The 27,006-nt window shown below is 42.7% G+C and overlaps 1 protein-coding gene and 1 long non-coding RNA gene across 5 annotated transcripts; one reads left to right on the top strand and one right to left on the bottom strand.

Annotated features, from left to right (window-relative positions):
- Nucleotides 1–834: 834 nt before the first annotated feature.
- On the bottom strand, nt 835–5,201 carry LOC135235832 (uncharacterized). Its single transcript, XR_010324444.1, has 3 exons — nt 4,983–5,201; nt 4,620–4,801; nt 835–1,428 (listed from the first exon to the last, which is right to left on the bottom strand). It is a non-coding gene; the product is annotated as an uncharacterized LOC135235832 (long non-coding RNA).
- Nucleotides 3,952–25,611, top strand: zgc:153184 (uncharacterized protein LOC751652 homolog). Of its 4 annotated transcripts, none has more exons than XM_064301713.1 (6): nt 3,952–4,134; nt 18,845–18,928; nt 20,085–20,144; nt 20,613–20,681; nt 22,183–22,401; nt 24,816–25,611. In XM_064301713.1, the coding sequence occupies exons 1-6, from the start codon at nt 4,120–4,122 to the stop codon at nt 25,266–25,268; spliced, it is 900 nt and encodes a 299-aa protein (XP_064157783.1). In that variant the 5' UTR covers nt 3,952–4,119; the 3' UTR covers nt 25,269–25,611. The 4 variants fall into 4 exon arrangements, with proteins under 4 accessions (XP_064157783.1, XP_064157784.1, XP_064157785.1 ...); XM_064301714.1 differs by lacking the exon at nt 3,952–4,134 and adding an exon at nt 5,277–5,493; XM_064301715.1 differs by lacking the exon at nt 3,952–4,134 and adding an exon at nt 5,557–5,599.
- The last annotated feature ends 1,395 nt before the right edge of the window (nt 25,612–27,006 follow it).

Below are 27,006 nucleotides of genomic sequence, written 5' to 3'. Positions count from 1 at the left end.
TGAAGTGGGTGAGAGCGGAAAAGGAACGTTAAAAAAAAGGAATGTAAATTAAGAGAGATGACTGGATTGATATGAAACAGCCTAAACATCCGTGTACATTAGCTGTGAGTTGAAAAGAGCCATCTAAATATCTTTCTACTGTGGTGAGCTCTGTTGCCAGAAGTGGTCAAGGGGGAATGCATACGTTTTTTCTTCTTCTACTTTTATAACCAGAGGTGGAGGAAGTGGGGGCACTGAATAATGTTTGTGCCTGGACATCAGCGCCGTTGGCCTTAATTAATCTCCCTCAGTGCGTAAAACACTTTCCCAGAACAAGGCTGCGCATGTTTTCACACAAAGGAACAAAACAGTTCGGTGTGCGTTAGCGCCCAGGTACTGTTTGTGCAACGGAGCTTGGAGATTTTCCACAATTTCACAGCCCAAACTGTGCGGACCTCCTCCTGTGGACTAAGGCAGGGATAACTTAATGTGGTACGGATGAACTTTGTGGACAGGTACAACCTGACAGGGTCATTGACTTGTCTGGAAATGCTTTTGCCAGGTGGCCGGCTTTGCAGAGAGCATAACTTTCAGCTGGGGACCCGGGGACACAGTGAGCTGTGTTCTCTTCTCATTTGGAGCATTGTGGGATTTGGGCCGGTATTCCATCAATGTTTATCTTTAACTTCGACAAACATCACACTTCTCGACAAGCGTTTGTCCTCACAAACTCAGTTTGGTGAGTCAGTTTTAGTGCTTGCTGAACTCGCCAAGTAGTTTGTGAAGGGATAAAAAAAAACATATTGCTCTTAACTGGTACTCAATTTTAAGGACAAATGCTAATTGCATCCTGGCCAATGTGTATAGTTTCAATGTATTTGATGGCAAAAACGACGTACCAAAAACAGTGTAATTCACTGAACAATGTAATATGGTGTCATTTCAGAATGACTGTCTGCAGGCATTACAAGCTTATGAAAAGGCTTCCTTATATACCAATTGCTGTAAGATACGCAACACTGTACTAATTTCTGGGTGAGCCAATGTACTGTGGTTCACTTACTATAAAAATTACTATTAATAGGCATCCAATTAAATGACAGCGTGTTCAGTAGCACACCATGTCTAATTTTTAGTTACAGTACCAAGAGAACTGATGGGTTAATAGGCTGTAATGTGTGGTCTTTGCAGTTAGCTTCAGTCCCACTAGTCTACTTGTTTCAAATGAAATTCTGGGCTTCATTTGGTCTGACTTGGCAGAATCCCTTCTGAATTACAGGTATGCTTTTTTTCCTCCTGAGAATACACATGCTCTTTTCTGAACACTCAGCAACAGCAGTGCACAACGTTTCCAGTCCCCAACCTGCTGTTACCTGTGATCAGATCTGTCCTGTCGCACGTGTTTCTTTCTTCAAAAACCAATGGGCATGTTCCATTAATCACAGAGGTCTGTGTCAGGGAGAGACAGAGGCAGGATGAGGAAGAGGGAGAGAGAAGGGCAGGATGAGGGAGAGAGAAGGAGAGAGAGAAAGAGAGAGAGAGAGGGAGAGAGTCAGGATGAGGGAGAGGGAGAGAGAGAGGAGAGAAATAGATCAGAAATAGGTCACAATAGCACAGTGGTTTTAATACAAAATACAAATAAGCTGTATTTGTATGATAAGGGAACTTGTAGCAATAGCATTCTAATATGTAGTGACATTAATTGCAACAAGAGAAGCACTGTCTGGAAGAATTAAATTTCCACTCTCCCCCCGCACCTTGAATGCACCTTATTACCTAAACTGGGTCAAATAGGTATTGAATTTTGAATTGTTTTTGTTGAATATTGGTTTCTTTAAAATTCTAAGTAATCTGCCATGAATGGCAAGTGTTTCAAGGGCAATTCAATCTGATTCCTCCACACATTTTTCTGTATTGTTATATTGTTTTTTATAAGCTTTGAAAGTTGGCAGACTTTATGTATTTCATTGTACAGTGGCCCTGCTTATACCTAGACATTCATGTCTTGAATGTAAAAAGTAAGATGCATAGTTTATCACTCTTAAAAATGTGTTTTGCTTTGCTTGGGTGTGAAAGATAACATAGAAAGCCAAAGCTGTATGTTAGAGTAACGACTGCTTGTAGCATATTTCTGTGCAACAGAAAACCATATATTTGTCTGAATATGTTAAGTAAAAGTCTTCGAAAGCCACCTTCAAAAATGAAAGTTGTGTTTGTATACTAGCTAGATAGTCCTAAATTTAAAAAAAATGTGCTGTAAATTTCTGTTCTGCTGTCCAAGTTGTGTGTGTGTGTGTCTGTCTGTGAATCTGCGTGTGTTTGTTTGTATGAGCTGCGTTGTGAATTTCTGTTCTGCTGTCCATGTTTTGTGTGTGTGTGTGTGTCTGCGAGTCGGTGTGTGTTTGTTTGTATAAGCTGTGTTGTGAATTTCTGTTCTGCTGTCTAAGTTGTGTGTGTATGTATGTGTGTGTGTGCATGCGTGTGTGTCTGTCTGTCTTTCTGTCTGTCTGTCTGTCTGTGAGTCTGTGTGTGTTTGTTTGTATGAGATGTAGTAAAAATGTTTTCATATTTGACCAACTTGTTTTCAAAATGGTTGTGATTCTTTGATGCTCAGTATATAATATGAATAAATTCCATAAATGAATACACATAGTTCCATTGCTGTCTGTGCAAGTAGCTATATCTGCCTGTTTTTAAGTGTGCTAGCCAATACATATGAAGTAATTGTTTTAGCTAAACCGGTATGTTCAGTTTTCCAGTTTTGGTGATCTTTTGTTTGAAAGACCACATTTTTCACCCATGTGAGGATGGTTTTTACTTTGGTCGGTGAGTTTAGTGCTCATAGACTAATGTCCCGATTTACTGCTCTCTAAATTGGGCTGGAAAATATAAGACTGGTACTACACACACACACACACACACACACACACACACACACGTGCACGTGCATACACACACACACACACACACAAACACACATGTGCATGCTCATGCATTACTCAAGCCAAAAGCAGTCTGTTTCTTGTAATAATTTTCAGAATGTGATTGTACCCCTTTGCGTTCAATATGTGACTTCAGACATCATTTTGATTTAGGAATGATAAATGAGTTTATATGGTATATTTTTGCTTCCAGCTATAAAATTGAGGACATGATAATCTCATCCATAGGGGGAGCTGTAATGTAAGACAAAGTTTTTCTACATGTTTACTGAAGAGTCCCAAATTTTCAGCTGTTGGAAGGTGGTGTTTAAATTATGTTAAAAGTGTCAGATGTATGTTTTTTCTCATTGTGGTTCTAGATGGTTTAAATTTTTTTTTTTCTATTTTTTATTCTAAATGTAAATGCCCTGATGTGAGCAATAATCACCTTTTGAGTTTATTCTGTCTTGCAGTCGAAGAGCAAATGGGGAGAGTGGTTTGTAGCTGTGAATGTTTCAGATTCAGAGTTTGACTCGTGACATGCACACAGACGGGGGGAGAGTTCCAAGGGCCCTGACTGACAAAGGCCCTCAAAAACTTGACAGGGGCCCAAAATCTAAAAAATCACTTACTTTTGAGTTTTTCCTCAGAACATTTATAAATACAAATGTATAAATGTATGTATGTGTACAAATAACATGTTTAATATTGCCCGCTATTTTTTACCCAACTGAATGAAAATATGACTTTAAAACCAGATTTATTCTTCCTTTTCACAATGCCCTCAGCAGCAGTCTTCTCATCTATTTCACCTGCTTGTTTTTCCCAAAAAAGCATTTAATTTATGCTACTTCCACCAAGTGAACAGCAGAGTATTTCTGGGGTTTTTATGCTTGCGTGCACAAGCTTAACTTCCTGTTTTGGGTGTCGACGCCCACCTGCTTAAGTCTGAGTGCCCTGCGTACAGCCAACAGGAAATGGCACCCCTGTCATTTACAGAACTTCCTGTCTGTTGGCATCCCGTCTCTCTCTCTCTCTCTCTCTCTCTCTCTCTCTCTCTCTCAAAACCCTCAGCAATCTCAAGCAGGATGCGATAGTGCTGTTTTATAAATAACCCTGAAACAAGGGGACGGGCCTGCGCAGAGAGCTCTGCCACATAGCTGTTAGCCTGCACGCTGTGCTTCGCCCACTTGTCACTGTCATCTGAAGTTTGGAGGAGATGCTGAGTGCAGAGGTATGATCTCATCTCTTAATTATTACATTGATTTATGCATTTTGTTTTGTGACTTTTTGCAGAAAGCCCGGCCATGTTATTTACCTTCAAAGACAGGTCTGAAGAAACTTTTGGCACTCCGATTTGCAGGGCAACACAAACAGATGTTCAAAGTAAAAGCAACTATGTCAGTGTTAAGTGCATTCTAATAGAGAAAGTATTGTCCCCATTTAATTTGCATAAACCCTGTGGGAGACCATTTAATACTGGGGATTTTGAGATGTTGGCAATCCAAACTTCCACAATTTTATTGATTGTGGCCTTTTAGAAACAAATATTAATTAACATATATTTATCAAAGTTAGCACTGTAAAATTATCTCACAAGATAATACAAAAAAAAAAATCCCTGTATATTTTCTTTGAGTATACGTATTTTTGTATCGATACAGGGCTAATTCATCTTTCCAATTAATTTGTTTTCATCTAGTTGAATAATTTGCTTACCATAGCTCATCTCCAGTTGCTCTCTCGAATTATCATGCAGTGCCTGGGGTATGTCGTTTCTCATTCCCACCCACTCCAAGACGTCATGAAACTGTCAGGCAAAGCGGCGTCTGAAGCTTGCACGCGGCAAACTTCCTGCGCGCGGATTCCTTTGTAACCTCTGTTGGGTTCGCTGTAGCCGCCTAAATTGAGCAGTGGAGTTAGGAAATAAAATGACATGGTTTAGATAAGTTGTCATGAGCTGGTTCATCTTGTGTCATAAACAATGTAATCAATTCAATAAAGCGTAAAACTGTAACAATATCTAGGCTTCGATTAGCGTACTCCCTGTAAAGGTGTTGCGGATTCACGCGATTATGTCACCTGCTTGGAGATGGGTAGTCAACCTTTTAGATGGTATTGCAACAGTGATCGGATAGCCCGTGCGCATTCCGTCCAACGTAACCCAGTTTGCTAATTTTACATGTACATATGTAACAGAACTGTTCTCCTTCACTGAGTCTTGCGAAACTGCTAGACAACCCCCATAGTTCAGCGCTTCAGACGAACCGCTAAGTTTCCTCCTAAAAGCCACCATCTGCGCTAAAAAAAAAAAAAAAACGTCTTCCTTTCGCTAGCTTGCTAACGTCCCACAATATGCAGCTTGCACTGGGGAGATTTGTGTGTGTGAATCTAAATATAAACCAAGACCACCCATTTCAGAAGAGTGCGCACGGAATCTCCTTTTCTCTTGGTGTTCGAGATCGCGGAGTAGTAGTAGACGGAGAAAACATATGTAGTCTATGTAAATAGTTTTTATTACCACCAAAAATAAACTTTGATAAGCAACGCACATTAGAACAGCGTTCGATCGGACCACACAAGGAGTATGGAGGTAACAACATCCAGTATTTAATCAAGTGAATGGACTGACGTTCAGTCATGTTCAGTGTTTACTTCAGGGACATCCTGCGACAGGGGCGTAAAACTTCTGGAGGCTGGTAAACTACTTTCAGATTTTGTATGAAAACTGGTAATTTAGAGCTGGGTGTAAGTGCTTCTAAATTGACTCGTGTTCATCCGTGTTATGAATCTGGTACAGTTCTTGATTTTTAAAGTACAGTAGCTGCAGTCTACTTACAAGTCTAGCCCAAAGGAAACATAACGCACAGTCACGCCGTTTATACAAATAATCAATAAAGTTTGCCTTAAAACAATGGCATAAAATAATAGCCTACGGGATATTTCACCGGGTGGCGGGGAAGCAGCATACTTCATTTTGAAAAGAATTTACCACTACCGCTCGATGAAGTCCAGCGCTGACAGCGTGGTAAAAGAAGTTTGCATTATTTTCATTTGAATCGCTGCCTTACACCTGCCTTACAAGACCAGGTCTTCTGAACCTGTGTTTTTCTGATTCAGACTCCTGTAAATCATGGTTCAAATAGAACCAACGAGTTCAGACTGGAATTCAAGTTCATGTCTTTCGTTTATTCTCTGGTACAGTTGGGGTGGCTAGAACGGACAGGAAATTATAGAAATATTTCCAAAATATGCGTAATTTCCGAACTGTGTCGTGATTAAAATTTTGCTCCATGGACCAGTCCTAGGTAAAATAATGGTTGAAACACTTGTTAGACACTAGTAAAATTCCTGCAGATAACTGTCAATTTTTAAAATACGTTTTTCGACAAACATTCAGAACAAAATTATTTTATATGGTTGCACATTTTGAATTCTCAGGGATCTGCAGGACTATTTGTAAATGTTTCCAACATATAAAGAGTTAAAGTATTTTTGATATTTGACTGTGGACATAAGCAGCCGTAATTACCACTCTTGCTGTTGTACAGTTTTACAACAGAATATCTCTGCAAAGTCATTTTGCTCATACTGGAGGCCATCAACATGTTACTGGTACATTGGGGCCAGGAAAGAAGGTGGAAATCGGGATATTTCTGGAAAAAAAAAAAAAAGTTTAGAGATGGAGGAGTGGACCAGACAGATGTGGATTTTATAATCGCAATGTGGGTTTCTCCACGTGGCCTAGCTTTGTGTGGGGTTTTTTGCTGTAAGATCAAGCGGAAACCTCTCAGGTCTCTGGGTGTTTGCACAGGCTCCAAGCTTCTTTACATTTTTGTGATATGAAGCCTTTACTCCGGCTATAATTGTGAAATATTGACGATAGCCAGTGTTTATATTGATATTTTTTTGTCAATATAATGCCATATCATGGCGTTGTATCGAAACAGGATAGGCTTCAACATTGCTACGACGCTCTCAAGATGAGAGTCATCATTCAGTAGCTGAAATGGTTCCAGACATAGTTCTGCTTTTTCAGATTTTGCAAGAAAGATCTTTTTTTCTGAAAAATGTAAGCAGAGATCTCCTCTTGGACGGTTACGGGGTGAACTGCCGTCCCAACTGGCTTCTGTATGATGTCAGAATACCTCATGGATTGAATGGGCTGAATTGTGGGTTAGTGAAGGAGAGAGAGAGTGAGAGTAGCTCACTTTGACATGTTGGACAAAAAAAATCCATCCGTCATTTTTATTTTTTTAGTACTAGTACTCAAGATTTGTTGATATTGACATGTTTGACTTCCTTCTTAGTCTTCCTGACAACTGTGTTTGTCGCTGTAACACCAGAGACTATGAATCTGCTGAACCAAGCGCCCAGTTCACACTGACTCGTTTTGAATGATATTTGTGACAGATGTGGCACTTTGCATTTTTTTACAAGGCAGAGCCTTGCTTGTCATGCTGCTAACCTCGTAGCATCTGTGGTGCGATTTCTGTTTCTGCCTACACCGGCCTATGTCACATCTTAAAATAAAGTAATGAGATTGCTAGGCTGCTTTCTAGTTTACGATGATGAAGATGAGTGCTGATGTTTGGGCTGGAGGTTTTGAAGAGACTACAACTAAAAAGTTTTAGTTGCTAATGCTAATCAGCGCTTGGCAGATCAGACTTACACCTCAGTTTATTTTGTAACATGGGTAAAACTTGTGTGATTAACTTAGGCATAAATGTTGAATTACCTCCCTGTGGTATTTTCCACAGGATAAACATCATATTCCATCATATCACCTCCATCATATCTTGTGTCGGCCAACATAATACGAAGTGCCTTCAGCTGGCCGCAGATATAAACTAGTATTGACGTGCGGTTAACTTGGTGTTCCTAGGTTAACTTGGTGTTCCTAGGGAGAGACCACAACAACTTATTTATAGGAAGTTGTTATTATGGCAGAAGATTGAAACATCTTATGGGTGGATCAGCATGGGAGTATTCAACAGCCCAAGACCTAACGACTGAAACCCTTTCTAGGGGGTTTAACATCCTGTGATGTGGGGAAGCTCCTGGCCACTTTCCTTTGTACTGATTGACTGCCTTCACTAGTGTGGGACTGTGTGGCAGGGTTCCCAGGGTGGGAAACTCTCTCAGTTTGGGAGAGAGAGAGAGAGAAGAGAGAGAGAGAGAGTGAGACTGAGACTGAGAGAGTGAGTGTATGTGAAACTGCGAGAGAGAGAGACTGAGAGAGACAAAGAGAGAGAGAGAGAGAGAGGGCCAGCCATACAAATGGTGCGGGTGTTCACTGTATGAGAGAGGCATTCCATGTTTGTTTTCTGTTTATATGTTTATTTGACATTTGTAGTATTTGTCATGCATCGGCAATATGAATATATGTACGTCACTCCAGTAAACCTCATTTGAATTTGAATTTGAATTTGTATTTGACAGAAACAGGAGAGAGACAGCCAGTCAAACATGCAGTGCAGGTGTGTTCGTTATGCAGGAAGTTCTAAACCACTTTCATTTTAACAGACGTGCCTACGCACAAACCACAGCTGCAACTGCCACATCAAATTTCCATTTACCATTTACCAAATTTCACTATACCAGCCTTGCTTTCCTTACCACTATCTCTGTCAGTTTTTTTGTGTGTGTGTGTGTAACTGAGATACAGAAATGAGTGACTAAAGTCACAGTGATAGCAGTCTATTCCAGGAGCTGGAGGTCCAGATAGTCTGTTGGTCTGGTTATGGTGTTGCTAGTCACAGCAAGCTACTGTGGGATTAGAGAGGAACTTGAGCAGTCAAGCAGAGCAGCACTCTGTTACACATATCAAAGCCATACCTGGAATGATGATAGCTCCTGTTTTGGATATCATTGACTTTTTTAGTAGATTAATTTAAGATGATTTTTTTTGTTAATCCAGATAATTACGCTGGTTTTCTCTGGAGAAGCAAACTGCAGTTTTCAGCTACCCTAAATACATTCAAGTCAGACCCAAAAGCCTTTTACGTTTGCCCTTGATGAATTGTATATAAGCAGCATTGTATCCTGAAGATCCCAGGCACTCGACTTTATCTTTATCTGAGTAAATCACATGTAATCCTTCATATAGATTTTTTGTTGTTGTTGAAGTATTATTAATGGTGCAGGGCAAGGGTCTGAATGACAGACCATCCCAGTTAGCACTGGGAGACAGGTGTCAACTGCCACCCATTTCCTCATAGTTATAAATAACGCTAGAGGGAGAATCCATCTACTGTCGAAGGATTCTGCTCTGAAGCTTGAAAACAGTTGTCAGCGGGTTATGGATTGCTTGTGTTACCTCTCAATTGGCCAATGGTTTTCATGTTCTGAAAGCACCCACATATTTCAGCCCAAAGCAGCTTCTGATTGGAACAAATTATGTTTTTTGCCATGTCTGTAGTGGGGCTGAAGTTTTGTCCAGAATTTTCTTTAAAGGTGGGCTGGTTGTGTCCAGAGAAATTGTGATGGGGCAGCAGGCACTGGGAAGATAAGCCCATTTGGAGGCCATGGGGCGCAGTCCGTAGGGCAGCCAACTTTCAACTTTCAGCCCTGTGCAGCCTGGCATAGCACTTTCTGTACTGTGATCCCACCTTTGTCTGTAGTGTGACGCCAGGAAGAGAATTGGGGCCCTACAGACAGGTATGACCGCAGCTGTAGTTCATTGCAATCACATCAGCTGTGGCCCATTACCTAATTATGGGCTCTATAAGAGGCCTGGCTTCCAGGTCTGGTAGGAGGAGTGTTTTAGGCCGTTTGAGAGCTGGTCGAAACACTGTGTGGTGGGTTGGTGCCAGTTTGTTGGGTTTTTGTTAATTCTTCGCTTTTGAGCCGTTTGGTTGCAAGAGTTCCCTTTTCTTGATGTATTTCTCTTACATTGGTGGTTTTGGACCAATAAAAGGCAGTAAGCTAAACACTTATTTTTGTGTTTTTCCTGCTTGTTCATCAAGTGGGCAGTGGTCACCCCCATCCTTGCTTCACAGTGGCCCTTTCTGCTTTCCTCCTTTAAATAAAATTAATATAAAAAATATATACATGAGGACACAAGACTGCTCTCCTTTAAAACAAAATCAAATTAAAATGAAAATTAGCTCAGTAGCTAAGTTTGGCTAACGCATTTACATGGACATGCAAGTTGAAATGTTGATCAACATGCACTGTCCTTGTTAAATGAATGGCTTAAATAAATTCATTTAAAAAATCAACAAAATAAATAGACATAAGTGGGACAACAGGCCACATAAATTGATACTCTGACTGTGATCGCCACTAAAAACAGACAGCCAAGCCTGGCACTGAAGAAAACGGAAGCGATTAGACCTGTTTGCCATTGCTGGGTGGAAGGACAGAGCCCTGCAGTGGGATCTAAGCTGTGTAATGGAGTTCCTTCCTTGACCGTACGCCGTTCGACCGAGCGGAGTGCATAGCGGTCGAGGTGCGCGCTGCGTCTGGCCTCCCGGCTATGTGATTTCATTATGTCCCGAATGCCAGCTATGCAGCTCCTCTGCCAGCGCTGGCCTGCCCCTGCTCCTGCACCCCGTCCCAACAGCTGCGGGGTCAGACCACTGCCCCACGCTGGGACACGGTAACGGAACGGTGGACCAACTGAGAGGCAGAAGGACAGACTTAAGAAGGAGACGCTGACTTTAGTGTTTATTATGTACTCAGCATTGCTCCTCTGTCAATTTCACCCTTGTTTACACCAAGAATACTACTACTACTAATAATGCTACTACTACTTACTATTACTGCTACTACTACTGCTGCTGCTGCTACAAGAAATATAAATAATACTAGCACTAATACTACTACTACTGCTGCTACTACTACTACTAATACTACTGCTACTTACTATTACTGCTACTACTACTACTGCGGCTGCTAATACTAATACTACTACTGCTGCTGCTACTACTGCTGCTGCTGCTACTATTAATACTAATACTACTAGTAACATTGTTATTCTTATTATTATGATTATGTGAAAGACCTAACAAAGGATTGTAAGAATTAAAATGGGAAAAAGCTCAGGTTCTCCTCTGATAATAGGACAGTCTGAAATTTGGTTCAGTGCAATTCCTTAACCAACGTAATTCCATGACTGGGCTTTGAACAGCACAAGAGGAGGCATAATGATGGTGGAATGATGGATCTCTTAAAGAGATCACATGATGCCTTGGCACTCAAAACAATGTAAGATGAATTAATGAACAGAGTTATTAAAACAACATGTTAATCTAAATAAATTATTGTAGGACACGGTAACAAGGTAACATAATAGAACAATAACAGCATAATAACTGACCTAGGAATAAGTTTATTTCAAATGACATGAAATTAGTATGTCAGAATCAGTGATAGGATGAGAGAAACAAAACAGAGTTGCAAAAGGGAACCAGGCAGGACGGTTTAATGTCACAGCAGGATGTTTTGTAACAGGAAGGAAATGGGGACCATGACATTTTGCTGGTGTGGTCAAACCTGCTAGTGTGTTCAGTTTGAAGCAGCTGGGGTAAAGGTGACGAAGACAAGTTAAAACGAGCCTAAAAATCATATATATATATATTTTAAGATGCTGTATTGCCTCGATCATTAATTGTACTACATCCTCCTGATACCTGGCAACGGCTCATTTGTTTTTTTTTTTTTTTACATGATACAGGTGTCTTGGATGACTGGATGAAAAATGTTGCAGTGAAAATATTTTCAAACATTTTATTTCAAGGGGCCGCCTGGGTAGTGTAGAGGTAAAAGCACTCGCCTGCCACCGCAGAGACACGGGTTCAATCCCTGGCAGCGGTGCTTCCAGTCAGACATTCCTACGAACACAGTTGGCAGTGTTTGCGGGTGGGAAGCCGGTGAGGGTATGAGTCCTGATCGTTGCATTAGCGACTCCTACTGGTTGGTCGGGGCGCCTGTTCAGCAGGGAGGGGATCTGGGGGAGATAGCGTGAACCTCCACGCGCTTTACGCTCTCCCAGTGAAACTCCTCACTGTCATGTGAAAAGGCATTGGCTTTCGGCATTGTGGCAACAGTTTGGGAAAGGCTCTTTCCTGTTTCAGCATGACAAAGCCACCCGGCACACAGCGAAGTCCATATAGAAATTGTTTTGTCGAGATCGGTGTGGAAGAACTTAACTTGGCTGCACAGAGTCCTGACCTCAAACCCATCCAACACCTTTGGTATCAGTTGGAAAGCCAACTGCGAGCCAGGTCTAATTGCCCAATCAGTGCCCGACCTCACAAATACTCTTCTGGCTGAATGGAAGCAAATCCCTCCAACATCTAGTATAAAGCCTTTCCAGAAGAGTGGAGGTTGTTATAGCAGCAATGGGTGGACCAACTCCCTATTAATGCCCATAATTTTGGATATGTTAGATGTCATGTGTCCACATACTTTTAGCCAGGTAGTGTATCTGTGCACCACCTGTTGGCTTGCCAAGGTTTCGCAAATTTTTGGCAGGACGGCCCAGACATTTAGAGATTTTTATCTCTCTCCATGAGCTTTGGAGTGTTCTCCTCTTGCCTTCTGGTCCGCTTTGCCCTGACCGTCTGCTAACGGGCTGCCATAGTGCTGATTTACAGACTGCGGGCGGGTTGACAGCTGTGTGGAGGGTGGGCCGCTAACAGGACGCTAACGAGCTTGCCGTATGTCTGATTTCTGGGTAAGGAGCACCAGAATGCTGCTGATTGCCAGCAAAGGCCCTTTGCGGGTGAAACCCCAAATGTACCCAACAAGTGCCCCAGTGGTAACAGGGCTCCTGAAGCTCTGAAGCAGAGGAGGAAATTGCAGAGTGCAGCAGTCATTTAGGACCCCTCCCTGTGCCCAGAGCAGCCTGGCCTGGACAGGCAGTCCATCAAGGCGTCCAGAGTCCTGTCATCACCGTAATGGATAGTCCAGTTTTTTGGTCAGGGGAGTGGCAGAGTGTTCATTACAGAACCCTCTGACAGTGGGTATGTGTGTGTGTGTGTGTGTGTGTAAACAGAGAAAGACTACTGTTTGTTACAACATAAATGTGAGTGACTGTGTGTGTGTGTGTGTGTGTGTCTGAGCATGTGTCTGTGTGTTGAAATAGAAGGCAGGGGCTGGTCTTTGGCACTGTGCAAACTGTTGAACAGAGCAGGAGAAGGAAGTGAAACAGAACTTAGATAAGTGGAGGCTAGCTTGCACAGAACATCCCTCGAAGTTGCAGTAGGATACCTTCCGAAAGTTTAAGACGATCCTCGTTCGTTCATTTTAACCCAGGCTCTGAGAAGAGAGAGATCTGACTGATCCTAGATCAGTCACAGGACGTGTTTCAGTTACTCTGGCATTGCCCAGTGGTGACAGATTCCAAAGCTGCCACACCGTGCTTGCATGCCCTGTTTATGTGTACAAATAAATGAGTCGTGTAGCCGGAAAGCTACAGACAGGGCACCAGCAAAGTCGGCCGCAGCGGCTGCAGTTCCAGAGTGACGCAATCCTCATTCGGGGGCCACAGAAACCAGTTTATGGTTGAAAAGACAACTCTGTTTAGTCTGTTTTCCATTTCCTCTTTATCCGTCAGCTCTTTTAATTCTCTTTCCTGATGATGTTTATTTTACTTTTTAAAATTTTTATCCGCTATTTCTCTTGCCCCACCTTCCGCCCTACACCAGCCTCAACACAAGGCCTTATAGCTTCATTGAGGGCTGAGTGTCAGTGTCTTAGACAAGGCAAACATGGATCTCTTGGAGATAAATGTTTTTCCGAAGTTAGAATATTTAAATTTAGAATGCTGTAAATAGGCTCTGGAAAAGTGCCATGTTAAGATGAATACACTGTCATGTGACGTCCTCGAGTGTTTGGCAAGGAGGGTGTGTGTGTGTGTGTTTCTGTGAGTGTGTGTGTGTGTATATGTGTGTGTGTATGTTTGTGAGTGTGTTTCTGTGAGTATGTGTGTGTGTGTGTGTGTGTTTCTGCGAGTGTGTGTGTGTGTTTCTGCGAGTGTGCGTGTGTGTCTGTGCGTCAGGGGAGTCTTAGTGTCAGAAGTGGACGTGTTGGCTAGACTCTCTGACGTGGGTGGGAGAGCGTGTGTGTAGTGGTCTGTAGGGTGGGAAATCCACACTTTGTGCTCAAGTTCCCACACTGTACAGTTCATACAAATCCCAACTTTTAAAACTGAACATTCAAAATAAAAACCACAGGAGCTGTGAAATAATTATGCTTGTTAACACGCAGTAGCTCATATTTCTTTGGGTTCTTCGTTAATACCAAAAGGCCAGTCAAGACTAATCATACCTTTATAAAAAAATTTATTTTTGCAACGTGGTCAAAATGAAATTGTCTGTGGACAGAAGCTGCCTCTTCTGCTTAATTGTGCCACAAGCTGTTTCACTTCACTGAAATCTGTACACGCCCAGAATTTATGAGCCGTTTCGGTCCTGACAAGGCTTTTGTGGATGTAACCAGCCCTGTATAAATCAAGTGTAACTCTAAGTCTTGTAATATACAAGCAGCGGATCCAGGACAGTGGCTGTCTGTTTTCCTTTTGGGTCGTCTCATAAAGCATATTGTTCGTGCCGAGATTGTTTTTCGGCGGTGATCGAATCGTACCCGGGCGTCGGCCCCAGTGCCTGATAAAGAGCGACTTTGTGAGGCAGTCCGGGGGTCTGCACGGTCTTCCCTGGGGGTCATCACGAGTTTTTGGTTGGCAGCTGGATGACAAGCAGTAACCCCCCCTCCCCCCACGGGAGCCTGCTTGGAGGGACATTACCGGAATATTCCATAGTTGATTTCTAATAGGATTTTCTAAGTTCATTAGTATTTTACGGTATGTGGGGGGAGGGGGGTGTTATTTGAAATTACGTAAACAACTGAAACAGAATTCCTCGTGTTTGGTTCTCATTTAAAAAAAGCAGGCCCAGCTGTAATGTAATAATTTGCTTGAATAACTTAATTGCAGCAGTTTTTTGGCCCCTAGTTTTTGTCAGTTTTTTTTCCCTTTGTTAATTTTTTTTGCTTGTTCTGGTGCAGAGCTGCGGCATAATTCCAAATCTTTCCAAGCCTACTGGTAAATGTACACTGTTAAAAAAAATCACTATACGTCTTCCTGTTTAACTGTGCGCTGAGAGATCATCCGGAGTAACTGCAGTTTTGAGAGGCACCCTCTCATGCTGTAGTTTCAGTAGCGACCGTATGACTCCCAAACCGTCTCAGAGTGAAACCAGCTGTGACATATGGCTTGGCAGAAGCTGATTCCCAGTGAACCCTTGTCTTGCTGTGTCAGTATACCTTACAGCACCTCAGACTGCTCCTGCACTCTGTGGCTCCTGAGTGTCTCCTTAATAGAAGTGGAATATGCTGCATGTTGTTAATATATGGAACCTACACTGCCTGGCCAAAAACAAAGTCACACACTGTAATATTTTGTTGGACCACCTTTAGCTTTGATTACGGCACGCGTTGTGGCATTGTTTCGACAACCTTATGCAATGTCACAACATTAATTTCCGTCCAGAATTGCATTGTTGACGACGGGAGAGTTGAACCACTCCGTAAAGTCTTCTCCAGTACATCCCGAAGACTTTCAATGGGGTTAAGGTCAGGACTCTGTGGTGGCCATTTCATGTGTGAAAATGATTCCTCATGCTCCCAAAACCACTCTTTCACAATTTGAGCCTGATGAATCTTGGCATTGTCATCCTGGAATATGCTCGTGCTGTCAGGGAAGAAAAAAATCCATTGATGGGATAACCTGGTCATTCAGTACATTCAGGTACACAGCTGATTTCATTTTATTGCCGCATAACTTTACTGAGCCTAGACCTGACAAATTGAAGGAACCTCAGATCATAACACTGCCTCCAGAGGCTTGTCCAGTGGGCACGATCCAGATTTTTGGCCAGGCAGTGTATAATCATGAATAGATTTTGTAGGAATGTAATTTTATATATGCTGTATATATATCTGTAAGTGTTAAGGTGCAATATCGTTATACTTTATTTTGAGGTATTTCAATATATTGCATTATATTCAGTTTCTGTTGTGTGTGTTTGTCTCTGTTTAAGTGTCTTTATTTTGTGTACGTTGACATGCGTCAGAAGTGATTGCTGAATGTTTCCTTTTGTGTTTATTCAATGTGCTTTTGCAGAATAGTCCTTTTCTGTTTGTTACTTCCTCTTTGAAGTCTTCCTTCTACTTTTCTGTTGTAGTCAGCCACAGAGAGCCAGGGCAAGCTGGGGAGCTTTCTGATGGAAAAAAGCACTCCGTCATTTTAATTTTATTTAGTTTTGATTTTCTTTCGTACACAGACAGCTGCACACGTTCCCATTGGGCGGCTCTATTTTTGTCCCTCTTTTCAGGATAGGAATTCACTCCAGTGGGATGAGAGAGCCGTCTCCCCGGACCTCTCTCTCCGTAGGGACCGCAAACGCAGCCAAATGTTCTGGATCATTCTAATTGTCCCTGTGCTTTTCCTCAGACCGCTAACCCCAAAAACAGAGGCGAGCCAACCGGGTCTTATCTCCTGCTACTGTATCCCATTCCTCTGTGTGTGTGTGTTTGTTTGTGTTGAGTGTGTGTGTGTGTTTGTGTATGTGTGTGGGGCAGAAAGGGGGAGTCTTAGTGTTATGAACCTCAGCTCTGTTGTCCCACTTGTCATTTCATATAAAATATTAAACCAAAATTTGACTTGTTTGTCTCTGTTTATAAAAGCTAGTTTGCTAGCCCATGAACGCAGTTTGTTTCTGTGAGACAGGATGGAGCAATGACTTACTCAGTGTGGGCGGGGGGAGAGCTGGGGGGTGGCAGCAAAGGACAGGATCATTATTTGGATTTGGTACAGTGACTTTGCAAAAATAAGTGCAATAACAGCCAGTAAACAAGCCTGTATATATTCTAATTGGGGGGAGGGGGCATGAAGCAAGTTAAATCTTCTTGTGAGAAAAAAACTGAAATGAAATGAGCAATTAAAGAAATGGGAGTAAAGTGTATATTTCCATGAGGCAGAAATGGATGTACATTGGGAGATGTGGTTTAACCTGATTGTGTCAGAAAGAGATGGAGAGAGCAGAGTATTGGAAAGGTGGTGCTCTGGAGAACAAGTTCCTTGAGAAAGAATGTGTTTCTTCACCCCACCTGTGCGGGAATGACCAGACTATGCACCAGTACAATTTTCATGAGACTAGAGAAAGCGTATTTCAACCACAGTGCCTAGGCCACTGCAAGCTTTTGTTGGAGCATTACTGTATGAGGTGGGCCCCGGCAGATCCCACTTTACCAAGGTCAACAATGACAGAACTAATACCCTAAAAGTTAGAGATAGAGATAGCCATAGTAACTTTACAGGGTTGGTATACAACCAGACCAGAGACAGATAGGAAGTTAATAAGGTAAACTATGTCGGGGATATCCTATGTTGAGCCTCATGTACCACCATTCTGCTGTCCCCTCCTGTACACCCTTAGTCAGAAGGAGTCTTTTTTTTGGAGTGGCAGTGTACTATCATGGATGGGGAATTCGCCTTTTTACTGAAAGGTTAAAATGGTTTGACTCCCAACTAGGACACTGCCATGGAGCAAAGTATCCAGCTGTACAAATTAATACCACATAAAAAGAAAAAAAAGTTGTCTAAGTCTCTCTGGATAAGTGTGTCTGCTAAAATGTCAGTAATGTAATGTAGTTGTGTATTAGGGTATGCTGTGCAAACCCTGTTCAGAATTTGTGAATCCCCATTGTTCAGAATCTGTGAGCGACTGTTCAGAATCTGTGAATCCCTAGTGTTCTGAATCTGTGAGCGACTGTTCAGAATCTGTGAATCCCTAGTGTTCTGAATCTGTGAGTGACTGTTCAGAATCTGTGAATCCCTAGTGTTCTGAATCTGTGAGTGACTGTTCAGAATCTGTGAATCCCTAGTGTTCTGAATCTGTGAGTGACTGTTCAGAATCTGTGAATCCCTAGTGTTCTGAATCTGTGAGTGACGGTTCAGAATCTGTGAATCCTCAGTGATCGTTAAATGATTACGGATGCCTCGTCCTTCGCAGTGCCCTCATGTCAGCCGATCCACACGTCGTGAAAAACATGGCGCTCTAGACATAACACCTGCCCTTCTTGTGTCACTAAGGGAACATTCGAGAAAGGGGTGTGGGTTGTGGCTGCCAGCGCAGTTGCTCTACGTGAAATGCGTTCCTAGAACTGATTAACAGAAACAGTATTCTTCGGTCACCTCTTTTGTAAGTCCTTCGATATCCGGGTCGACGTGGTTGAGTAATGTGGCCAAAAACATGACTCTTTCTTGTTTCCTTGTCTTTAGTGTGGTGCCGCTTGAATCCGAAAAGGAAATTCAGTCAGATAATTGCATGGAGAGAGTCCACATGTCTGCTTTTACTCAGCTTTCCTACATTTCTCATGCATTCTGCATTGGCCACGGTAATGCTGTGCAATCGCAATCGGGTTGACATTTCCCATTGATTCTCCATACAGTTCATTCAGATGGGCTCACAAGCAGCTGATCACTGTAACTATGCTACAGTAACGGAACTCACAGGTTCAGAATCTAACGGTCCTTCCAGAACCTCTAGTGCTGTTTGACAGAACATGAAGAGATGGAGGGGTTATTCTTTAGAGAGGTGCCTCTTACTGCTTTGGTTTATACACTAATGCCTTGGGGTGTCTGTGAAGATTCTGTTTACGTTGTATGTAAAATATGAAAAGAAATATTAATACAAAGTGTTTTCGTAATGCATTTTGTAATGTGGCTGGGCTCTGGGAAGGTATGACTAAAAAATAGCCTTTAAAGAAGAAATTATGTGTGTGTTTGTGTGCACGTACGTGCGTGCACGTGTGTGTGCACATGCGCGCGCATGTGCGTTGTTTTTATGTACTTGTAAGCATGCCTGTGTTTGCGTGTGGTGTCTGTCAGTCTGTATGTCCATTCTCACCTGCTTTACCTGACTTGTGTGTTTCAGAAGAATTCTGTCAGCCCCTCTGGGTCTGACCATACAGGAAGTTCGAAGGGTCAGAACATGCCTCCACCCACCGGAACAGAAGAGGTGCTGTTGAAATCTTACGTTTCTCCTGCCACTCTGCTTCTCTTTTCTTGCGTTATCTTCTCTTTTTATCTACTTTTTCATTTAAAACCTTTGCAATGAACAATTTGCATCTGACAAACTTTTAAAAAGTTTAATCGTGTAATATCACACATAGGAGAAACAAATATGAATTATCTATAAATCATGATTTACATAGGAGAAACAAATATGAAATTTCTATAAATGATGATTTACAATGTTAAAACATTAAAAATGTTTTGTTTTCCCTTGTAGGAAAAGTGTATGAATTACTGTACCTTGCATAATTTGATTGAACTTTGGGTGGTTACTATATTGTAATATTCGATTGTTCAGTTTAGCAGTTTATGTTTTTTGCTAAGGGCACTGAGAGTTTTACACAGCTGTTATCAATACTCATATTTACTGTATATATGATGCCCTGTGGTACTTTGTGTTGGTTTATAGTATTGTGTTTGTTTACTGTGGCTGTTTGTGGTTAATCGTGTTGCAGATTTGTGTTTTTTTGCACACCAGTTTCTGAACCACACATGTATTTAGCCTTCCTCTGAATAAACTGTCTGGCTCTGTCAGTACAGATACACTGGAGCCTATATTCATGGTTCTGTCAGTACTGATGCACTGAAGTCTGTATTTATGGGTCTGTACTGATGCACTGAAGTCTGTATTTATGCCTATCTCTGTGTGTGCCCCAGTGTTTGAGTGCAGTGACTCTGTCCCAGTGTTTGAGTGCAGTGACTCTGTCCCAGTGACTGAGTGCAGTGACTCTGTCCCAGTGTTTGAGTACAGTGACTCTGTCCCAGTGACTGAGTGCAGTGACTCTGTCCCAGTGACTGAGTGCAGTGACTCTGTCCCAGTGACTGATTGCAGTGACTCTGTCCCAGTGTCTGAGTGCAGTGACTCTGTCCCAGTGTTTGAGTGCAGTGACTCTGTCCCAGTGACTGAGTGCAGTGACTCTGTCCCAGTGTTTGAGTGCAGTGACTCTGTCCCAGTGACTGAGTGCAGTGACTCTGTCCCAGTGTTTGAGTGCAGTAACCCAGTGAGCACAGTGAGAACAGTCCCAGTGTTTGAGTGCAGCTAATGTGTCCGTGTGTCGTGGTGGTTGCAGGAGTCCCATTGAACTCTTTTCTCATTTCAGGTGAGGAGGAGGCCGCCACGCACACTCCAGCTGAACCCCGCGGAGCAGACGGCTGGAGGGGTGAGCTCCCGCTCTCCGCGGTCAGATCACTGTACCTGCATGAGTCCTAACCAGCACCTCACATTTGGCAATAATGCTTTACTCACTATGGCACTGAGCTGTCCAACCAATCAGGAGAAGGAGTTCAGAAGTGTGTTCGAATGAGGTCAGAAAAGTGTTTTAAACTGGCATTAGCTGTAGTTCTACTATAGTTAGAATAATAAAGGGACTGTTCAAATTAAAAGTATTTACTTGCTGACTTATAGTTGAATACTATGGGGTGCATAAACTAAAAACGAAAACAAATTACTATAGCAAAAAGGCTTCCATAAAGGAACCTGAGGATTAAGATCATGCATTTAAAACCAAGAAGTGATGCCTTTTGGTTCTTTTGGGAGGCGCAAGTCTCTCCTATAGGCAGTCTTCATACCTGGAAGTGTCTCTGAGGTTTTCACGTCCTGCTGTCTGTGTTTCCTTCCTTCCCTTCAGAAACCCATTTTCTCCTCAAGCGCTCCTAGAGTCAGGCCAAGGAGCTCCCCTCTCATCGAAAAACTGCAGGTACCCACGATGCCCCTTGTAACCCCCAACCCTGCTCCCCCACCCCTCAGGCTCAGAGTGGCAACAGGCTCAGGCAGGGGTCTGTTCACCCCCTCAAATCTCCTGACGTTCTCAACTCTCTTCCTAAAGTTTCTATGTGGTGGTGTGACCATGAGCACTGATAGGGATTTTGAGCCCCATGTAAAGATCTCACATTGGGCCCCACTACACCCAGGCCACCCCGTCCCTGCAAAATTACTATAAGTAGACTTTATTTTTTGAGAGCCCTGCCCATTCAGAGCCCCCCCCCATACGGCCCTCCTGGGTGTGACAGTTACCCAAACTCGTTTGAAAGGTCAGGCTTCTTAGTTTGTCCCTTGTTCATTTAAAATTTTCCTTAAAAGCTTTTTTTTTGTAAAATAAACAAATGAGCCAATAATGTTTTTTGTTACATTATTTAAATTGATTTAAAAAAAATAAAAATAAAACTTACTCCAAATGACTTAAGATCACAGCTAATTAATTTAGATGTATTTCTGGGGGAGAAACGGCTTAGAGACCTGAACATAACAGTCTCATAATTCATACATGAACTGAATCTAATCTTGGCTGATTTTGGTTGAAAACCTGGCTTTGGCTCGAATAGTCATTTTACAAATGTAAAATGTTGCTGATCATTGTTAAGAAGAACTTATTCTCTTTTCTCAGCAAGACAAACAGTGTGGGGCCAAATTTGCCTGTTCAGTTTGGTGACATTCTATTCGGAAAACGAGATGGGCGCTTTCGTGTTTTTTAGACTGAGAAATGCTTCTACCTAGTGGACACGAGCGGGAGGTGCACGGCTAAATCCCCGCGTCGGCTTGTTTAGGGCGGGGGTTCTGTTCGCGGACTCCTCCCGGATTGGCTCCGGTTAATGAGCTCAGGGGCTAATCGGCCTGCCGCTCTGAGGCTGAATCATTAGCCGCAGAGGACACGGCCGCGCCGTTATGGGACAGAAGGGCTGTCATTTTTCCCTCTTCCTCCTCTCCCCGGTTCAGGTAGGGTCAGATCGCCCCCGTCCCCAGAACCTTTCCGCTCGTCCTCGGCTTCGTGCAGCAGCAGCGCGGCGTATAAATCGATTATTTAGCGCAACCACGACCAGCGAGCTGTCGTGAGGTTTTGGGTCACCGGAGGAGAGCGATTATGCCGTTGCTGTTTTTAAAATCCAGGAGACCTTCTGTGCAGACCAGTAATCTCAGCTCTCAACTGATTCATGTAAATACACGCGCAAAGGTGTCTTTTTTAAGAGTTGTTGTATTACTTATTTCATGAGCTTTCAGTGATTTTTTTTAACAATATATATTTTTACATTTTGGTTGTGATCTGGCCTCAGGCTTGGGTTACAAAACCGTATATATATGTATCACAAGAGCACTTGTGTATCACATACTTTATAGGATTGTATATGAATTAAATATGAACTGCTATATGTGTACGGCTGTTTAAGCTTATAATGATATATGTTTCCTTTGTCTTTTTCCAGGCCAATCTTGCATTAAGCCCTACAACCCTGTTACCTACATCCAGGAGTTCGGAGGTGAATCTGCCGCCCAGCCCTTTCTCTCCCGGCCACGCCCACAGCCCCTTCGGGCTGCCCAGCCCCGCCCTGAGCTCCCCCGGCCCCACCCCAGGGAGTGAGGAGGAGGCCCCCATCAGCTTTGAGCGCCCTCCTGAAGGGACTGCACTCCCCAGCATCAATAAGGTGAGGCGCTTACGCCCCCCCCCAGGCTTCTGTTCTTTACTATTAAAAAACACAGTCCTGCACAGGCTTCTGTTCTTTACTATTCAAAAACACAGTCCTGCACAGGCTTCTGTTCTTTACTATTCAAAAACACAGTCCTGCACAGGCTTCTGTTCTTTACTATTCAAAAACACAGTCCTGCACAGGCTTCTGTTCTTTAATATCCAAAAAAACAGTTATGCACAGGCTTCTGTTCTTTACTATTCAAAAACACAGTCCTGCACAGGCTTCTGTTCTTTACTATTCAAAACCACAGTCCTGCACAGGCTTCTGTTATTTACTGTTAAAAAACACAGTCCTGCACAGGCTTCTGTTCTTTAATGGAATTAGTTAATGCGAACATATGGTTTGTGTTGTGTTCCAGGCAGAAAATCACCATATTATGTTCTGAATGTGTTTTTCCATAGTGTCTATGATGAAGGTGACATTAAGAATTAAGCTAAAAGTGCACGACCACTAGCTTTGCTCACCATCAATATTTAAATTGTCTGAAAACAATGAATGAATGAATTAATGAATTTGCCAATTTAAAAACAGGCTTTCATAAGACTGCATAGCAGACAGTAATCCTTTAAAAATGATCGAGGATAGAAGCACAAGAAAGCTAACAGGCTTATTTCCATTGTGGTCCTCTAACATTTGAACATAGACATGACAAAACATCCAATACAATATAGTTAATGGAATACAGATGGATATGACAGGACAATCCATATACCACAGGACAGACAGCATACTAGCAAATTGGCAGATTATATTAGTAAAAAAACAATTTTTTAAATAATATTTAACAGCCATCTTAAATTCAGAGGAAAGTCTATTCCACTCGCCTGCGGCCTTGTACAAGAATGTATTCGTGGAAGCGTGTGTTTGTATTTTGCGTGTGTGTGTGTGTGTGTTGGGGGGGGTGGGGGGAGAAGGGTGGGATAAACCGAACCAGAGAAGGATCATTGATGCTTCGCACCTGCGTTACCCAGAGGGACTGCTTACAATCCCGCTTGTTGCTAAGGTCCCTTAGCAACTCCCTGTGTCAGCCGTGTCGTCACGGTGACACATCAGGGACATTTCTGTACAGGTCCCCGGTGGCTGTCCTGTGTCCTATCCTACAGCAGGCGATCAGTAAGCCAGGGACTACTGCGCCTCTAATCCCCATTAACGGTCTTATCCCTGCTGCTCGGGGCCCCGCCCCCTTCTCTATGCCACACAGTGCGCTGACTATGCGTATGAGGCTGTTCTCCATTACTGCCACAAACGCTTGGCCAAGTGAGCGCACTCAGAAAAGATCCACGCCTGTGCTTTCCATTGCAACAGTTTGTGTAGTTCACCTTTACTGGATGTACCATTCTGATGCAGACACAATGGGGAAGTTATGGCTGTCGTGAAACTTACGGCTTCAGACTTTATTTTTGGATGCAATCCGATTCTGAAAAGACATTAAATTTGAAATTTGATTAAATTTGAATGAGAGCTTTTTAATACTTTGTTCAACAAGAACTCTGACAAACTCTTTCTAGAACGATGGCTTAACAGGATCAATCGCTCAGCAGCCCCTAAAAATACTTTAAACACTTCAGAAATGTGTATCATTATTTACACTTTGGTAGATGGAGTAATTTAACAAAAATGAGTAGGGGCAGTACTTGCTGATATTCCAGGGTAGGATCAACATTACCAGCTGATACTCTAGGGTAGGATCAGCAGTACCGGCTGACATTGTAGGGTAGGATCAGCAGTGCTAGCTGATATTGTAGGGTAGGATCAGCAGAGCCAGCTGATATTGTAGGGTGGGATCAGCAAAGCCAGCTGATATTGTAGGATAAGATCAGCAGTACCAGCTGATGTTGTAGGGTAGGATCATCAAAGCCAGCTGGTATTGTAGGGTAGAATCAGCAGTGCCAGCTGGTATTGTAGGGTAAGATCAGCAGTACCAGCTGATGTTGTAGGGTAGGATCAGCGGTTCCCACTGATATTCCAGGGTAGGTTCAGCAGAGCCAGCTGATATTGTAGGGTACGATCATGCAGTATCAGCTGATGTTGTACAGTAGGATCAGCAGTTCCAGCTGATGTTGTAGGGTAGGATCAGCAGTACCAGCTGATATTGTAGGGTAGGATCAGTAGAGTCAGCTGACATTGTAGGGTAGGATCAGCAGAATCATCTGATATTCCAGGGCAGTATCAGCAAAGTCAGCTTATATTGTAGGGTTGGAGCTTTTGTAGTGTGAAGCTGCCTTAGACAGGACAGGCACGTCTCCATGACGATAAGAGCCAATGTGCAGTGTGGTTGTTGCCGTATCTAGAAACAAGGCTAAGCTACAAACCGCTAAGCTACATTTAGCCTAGTGAGTGTGCATTCTTCTGTTTCTCTGTCCACACAGGACCGAGCTCGGCTGTCATTCAAGCGTCGGCCGCCCACGCGACAGCTCAGGAAGTCCTGCAGCGAGGAGCCTGCTGGGGAGGAGGGGGCAGCCGGGGGGCAGAGCTCCCCGTGTCAGCTAGACGGCCAGCAAAAGAACGAGGGAGCGGAGGAAGAGGCCGAGAGGACAAACAGGAAGGTCAAAGGGGTCAGGGCAAGGAAATCTTCAGGGAGGGACGGTGGAGGAGCAGATGAGGACGGAGAGGAAACGGTAGCTGTCACACAGGAAGTGAAGTCAGCCCCAGATGAGGCTCCCGCTGCGCCCGAGGGGGAGGGGCTACCCGGGGAGCCATGCTCAGAGGACAGGGTCAGAGCCAATCAGGAAGAGGGGGCGGAGACACAGCCCCAGGAGGAGGAGGAGGGAGAGAATGTGATTGGCCCAGATGAGGTGACAATTGAAGTCTCAGTCAAGTGATTCTCCTTGAATCTGGAGATTTGGTGTTATCGCGATGCCACGGGGGGGCGCTCCAACTCCTCGGCATTACTGATATTTGAGTTTGGACTTTTTTTTTTTGTTTCTACAAATGCATAACAGCATCAAAGAATTAAAATTGAAAGCATTCCTGAGATGTGTGCCGCAAGAGACGACCAGTGATGTTACAAATGGTTTCCTGCTCATAAAGTATCTTATACCTGTCTAGGTTTCATATATAATTTTGTATATTATTAAATGTATTATTATACAGTAATTATTTGTCATCCCTTTATATCTAAACCCTAATGACAGATAATTTAATAAAATCTTCGCACTGAAATAAGCCTTTCCTGTCTTGCTGTCATTTTCTTTTTCCTAAAACAGGACAAGCTCAAAATCATGGGAGATGAGGGGGTGGGGCCATTTGAGGAACTTGACCATGGAGCCTCTTTTTCACACATCCCTTTTCTACACAAAAAGAAACATTTGTGTGGGGGGGACTCTCCTTTACTTAAAATAAGAAATGTAATTTCAAATTTGACATTTTTTTCAATTACAGTGTAAGTTCTCAATCGGTAGGTTATGAGTCACAGTCATATAGATTATAGTAGTATACAGACATATATGCTGTTTTTAATTATATGTATTATAAATATGTATAATCAATCATGTTAGTTTATAAAAACTGAAAATGTTATCATGCATTGTGTTATTTTCAAATGAGGCCTTAAGGTTGGGGCGTTGAAGGTATCAGTGCTGTGATGTACTGTTTCCAAATTTGTCCACGAGAGGGCGACATTGACTTTTTAACTGGCTTGCAGGCTACATACAGTATAAAAAAGGTTGATTACAAACAGCATCCATTCCAGTTTCGCATAAGAGATATAAGAAAACACTTAGCTAACTGGCTGCATTGTAAACATTTTCAAAAATTGGGTTTCTTGCTTCAGCATCAACTGTTTAGAACTTATATGTCGAAATATACATTGCATTGGTACTCACGCCATGCGTTTAGTTATTTTAATCACAGGTTTTAAAACAGCTGATTTATTGCATTCAGTGGTTAGTCTACTGCGGCTGTAGCCGACACAGCCACTTCCAGTGGATTCTGGAAGAATACTTGGAAGTCCCCCGATTACAATTTCTGGTTCTCAGAATTTCTGGTTCTCATAGGGAAGTTGGGATGAATCTTGTAAGCGCGTGTTTTTACACAATTGCTAAATTAACTAAATTTTAACCATCGGGTAATGTTGCCAGTTGATTTGCATGTGACATGACTGGAACATCTTTCTATGACTCTGACAGAACTTGTTTTGGGGAAAAAAATAATTTAATATTTGATCATAACCGTATCGCATAACCAAATAGCTATAAGCAGAATCTTCTCCAATGTTAAGTAAACGTTTTATATCAGCTGGACTAACAGCCTTAGGCATATGGTGTCCCCATGCAAAAATTAAAAGACATCTTATAGAATAAAACCAAGACAGTTCATTTGAGCAGTAGGCCCACACCAAACTCGCAACAAAGGCGGGACAAGATTCTATTCAATGTTATAGTACACTATGCCAGTTTTGATTTCAGCAAGATCCGAGGGTCCACATTTTCTGGGGTTCCAGGAGGGGGGAAATCTTTCAATTCCAAGGTCTTAGCACCCTCCAAGATCAGATAAGAACACGATATTTGTTGTTGTGGTTAAGCGTTAGGTGTATTTGTTTTAAATGACCGCACAAATGCC

Source organism: Anguilla rostrata, chromosome 12, assembly GCF_018555375.3.
Source record: "Anguilla rostrata isolate EN2019 chromosome 12, ASM1855537v3, whole genome shotgun sequence".
NCBI classification, from domain to species: Eukaryota; Metazoa; Chordata; class Actinopteri; order Anguilliformes; family Anguillidae; genus Anguilla; species Anguilla rostrata.
This window is presented reverse-complemented; position numbering and strand designations above follow the sequence as displayed.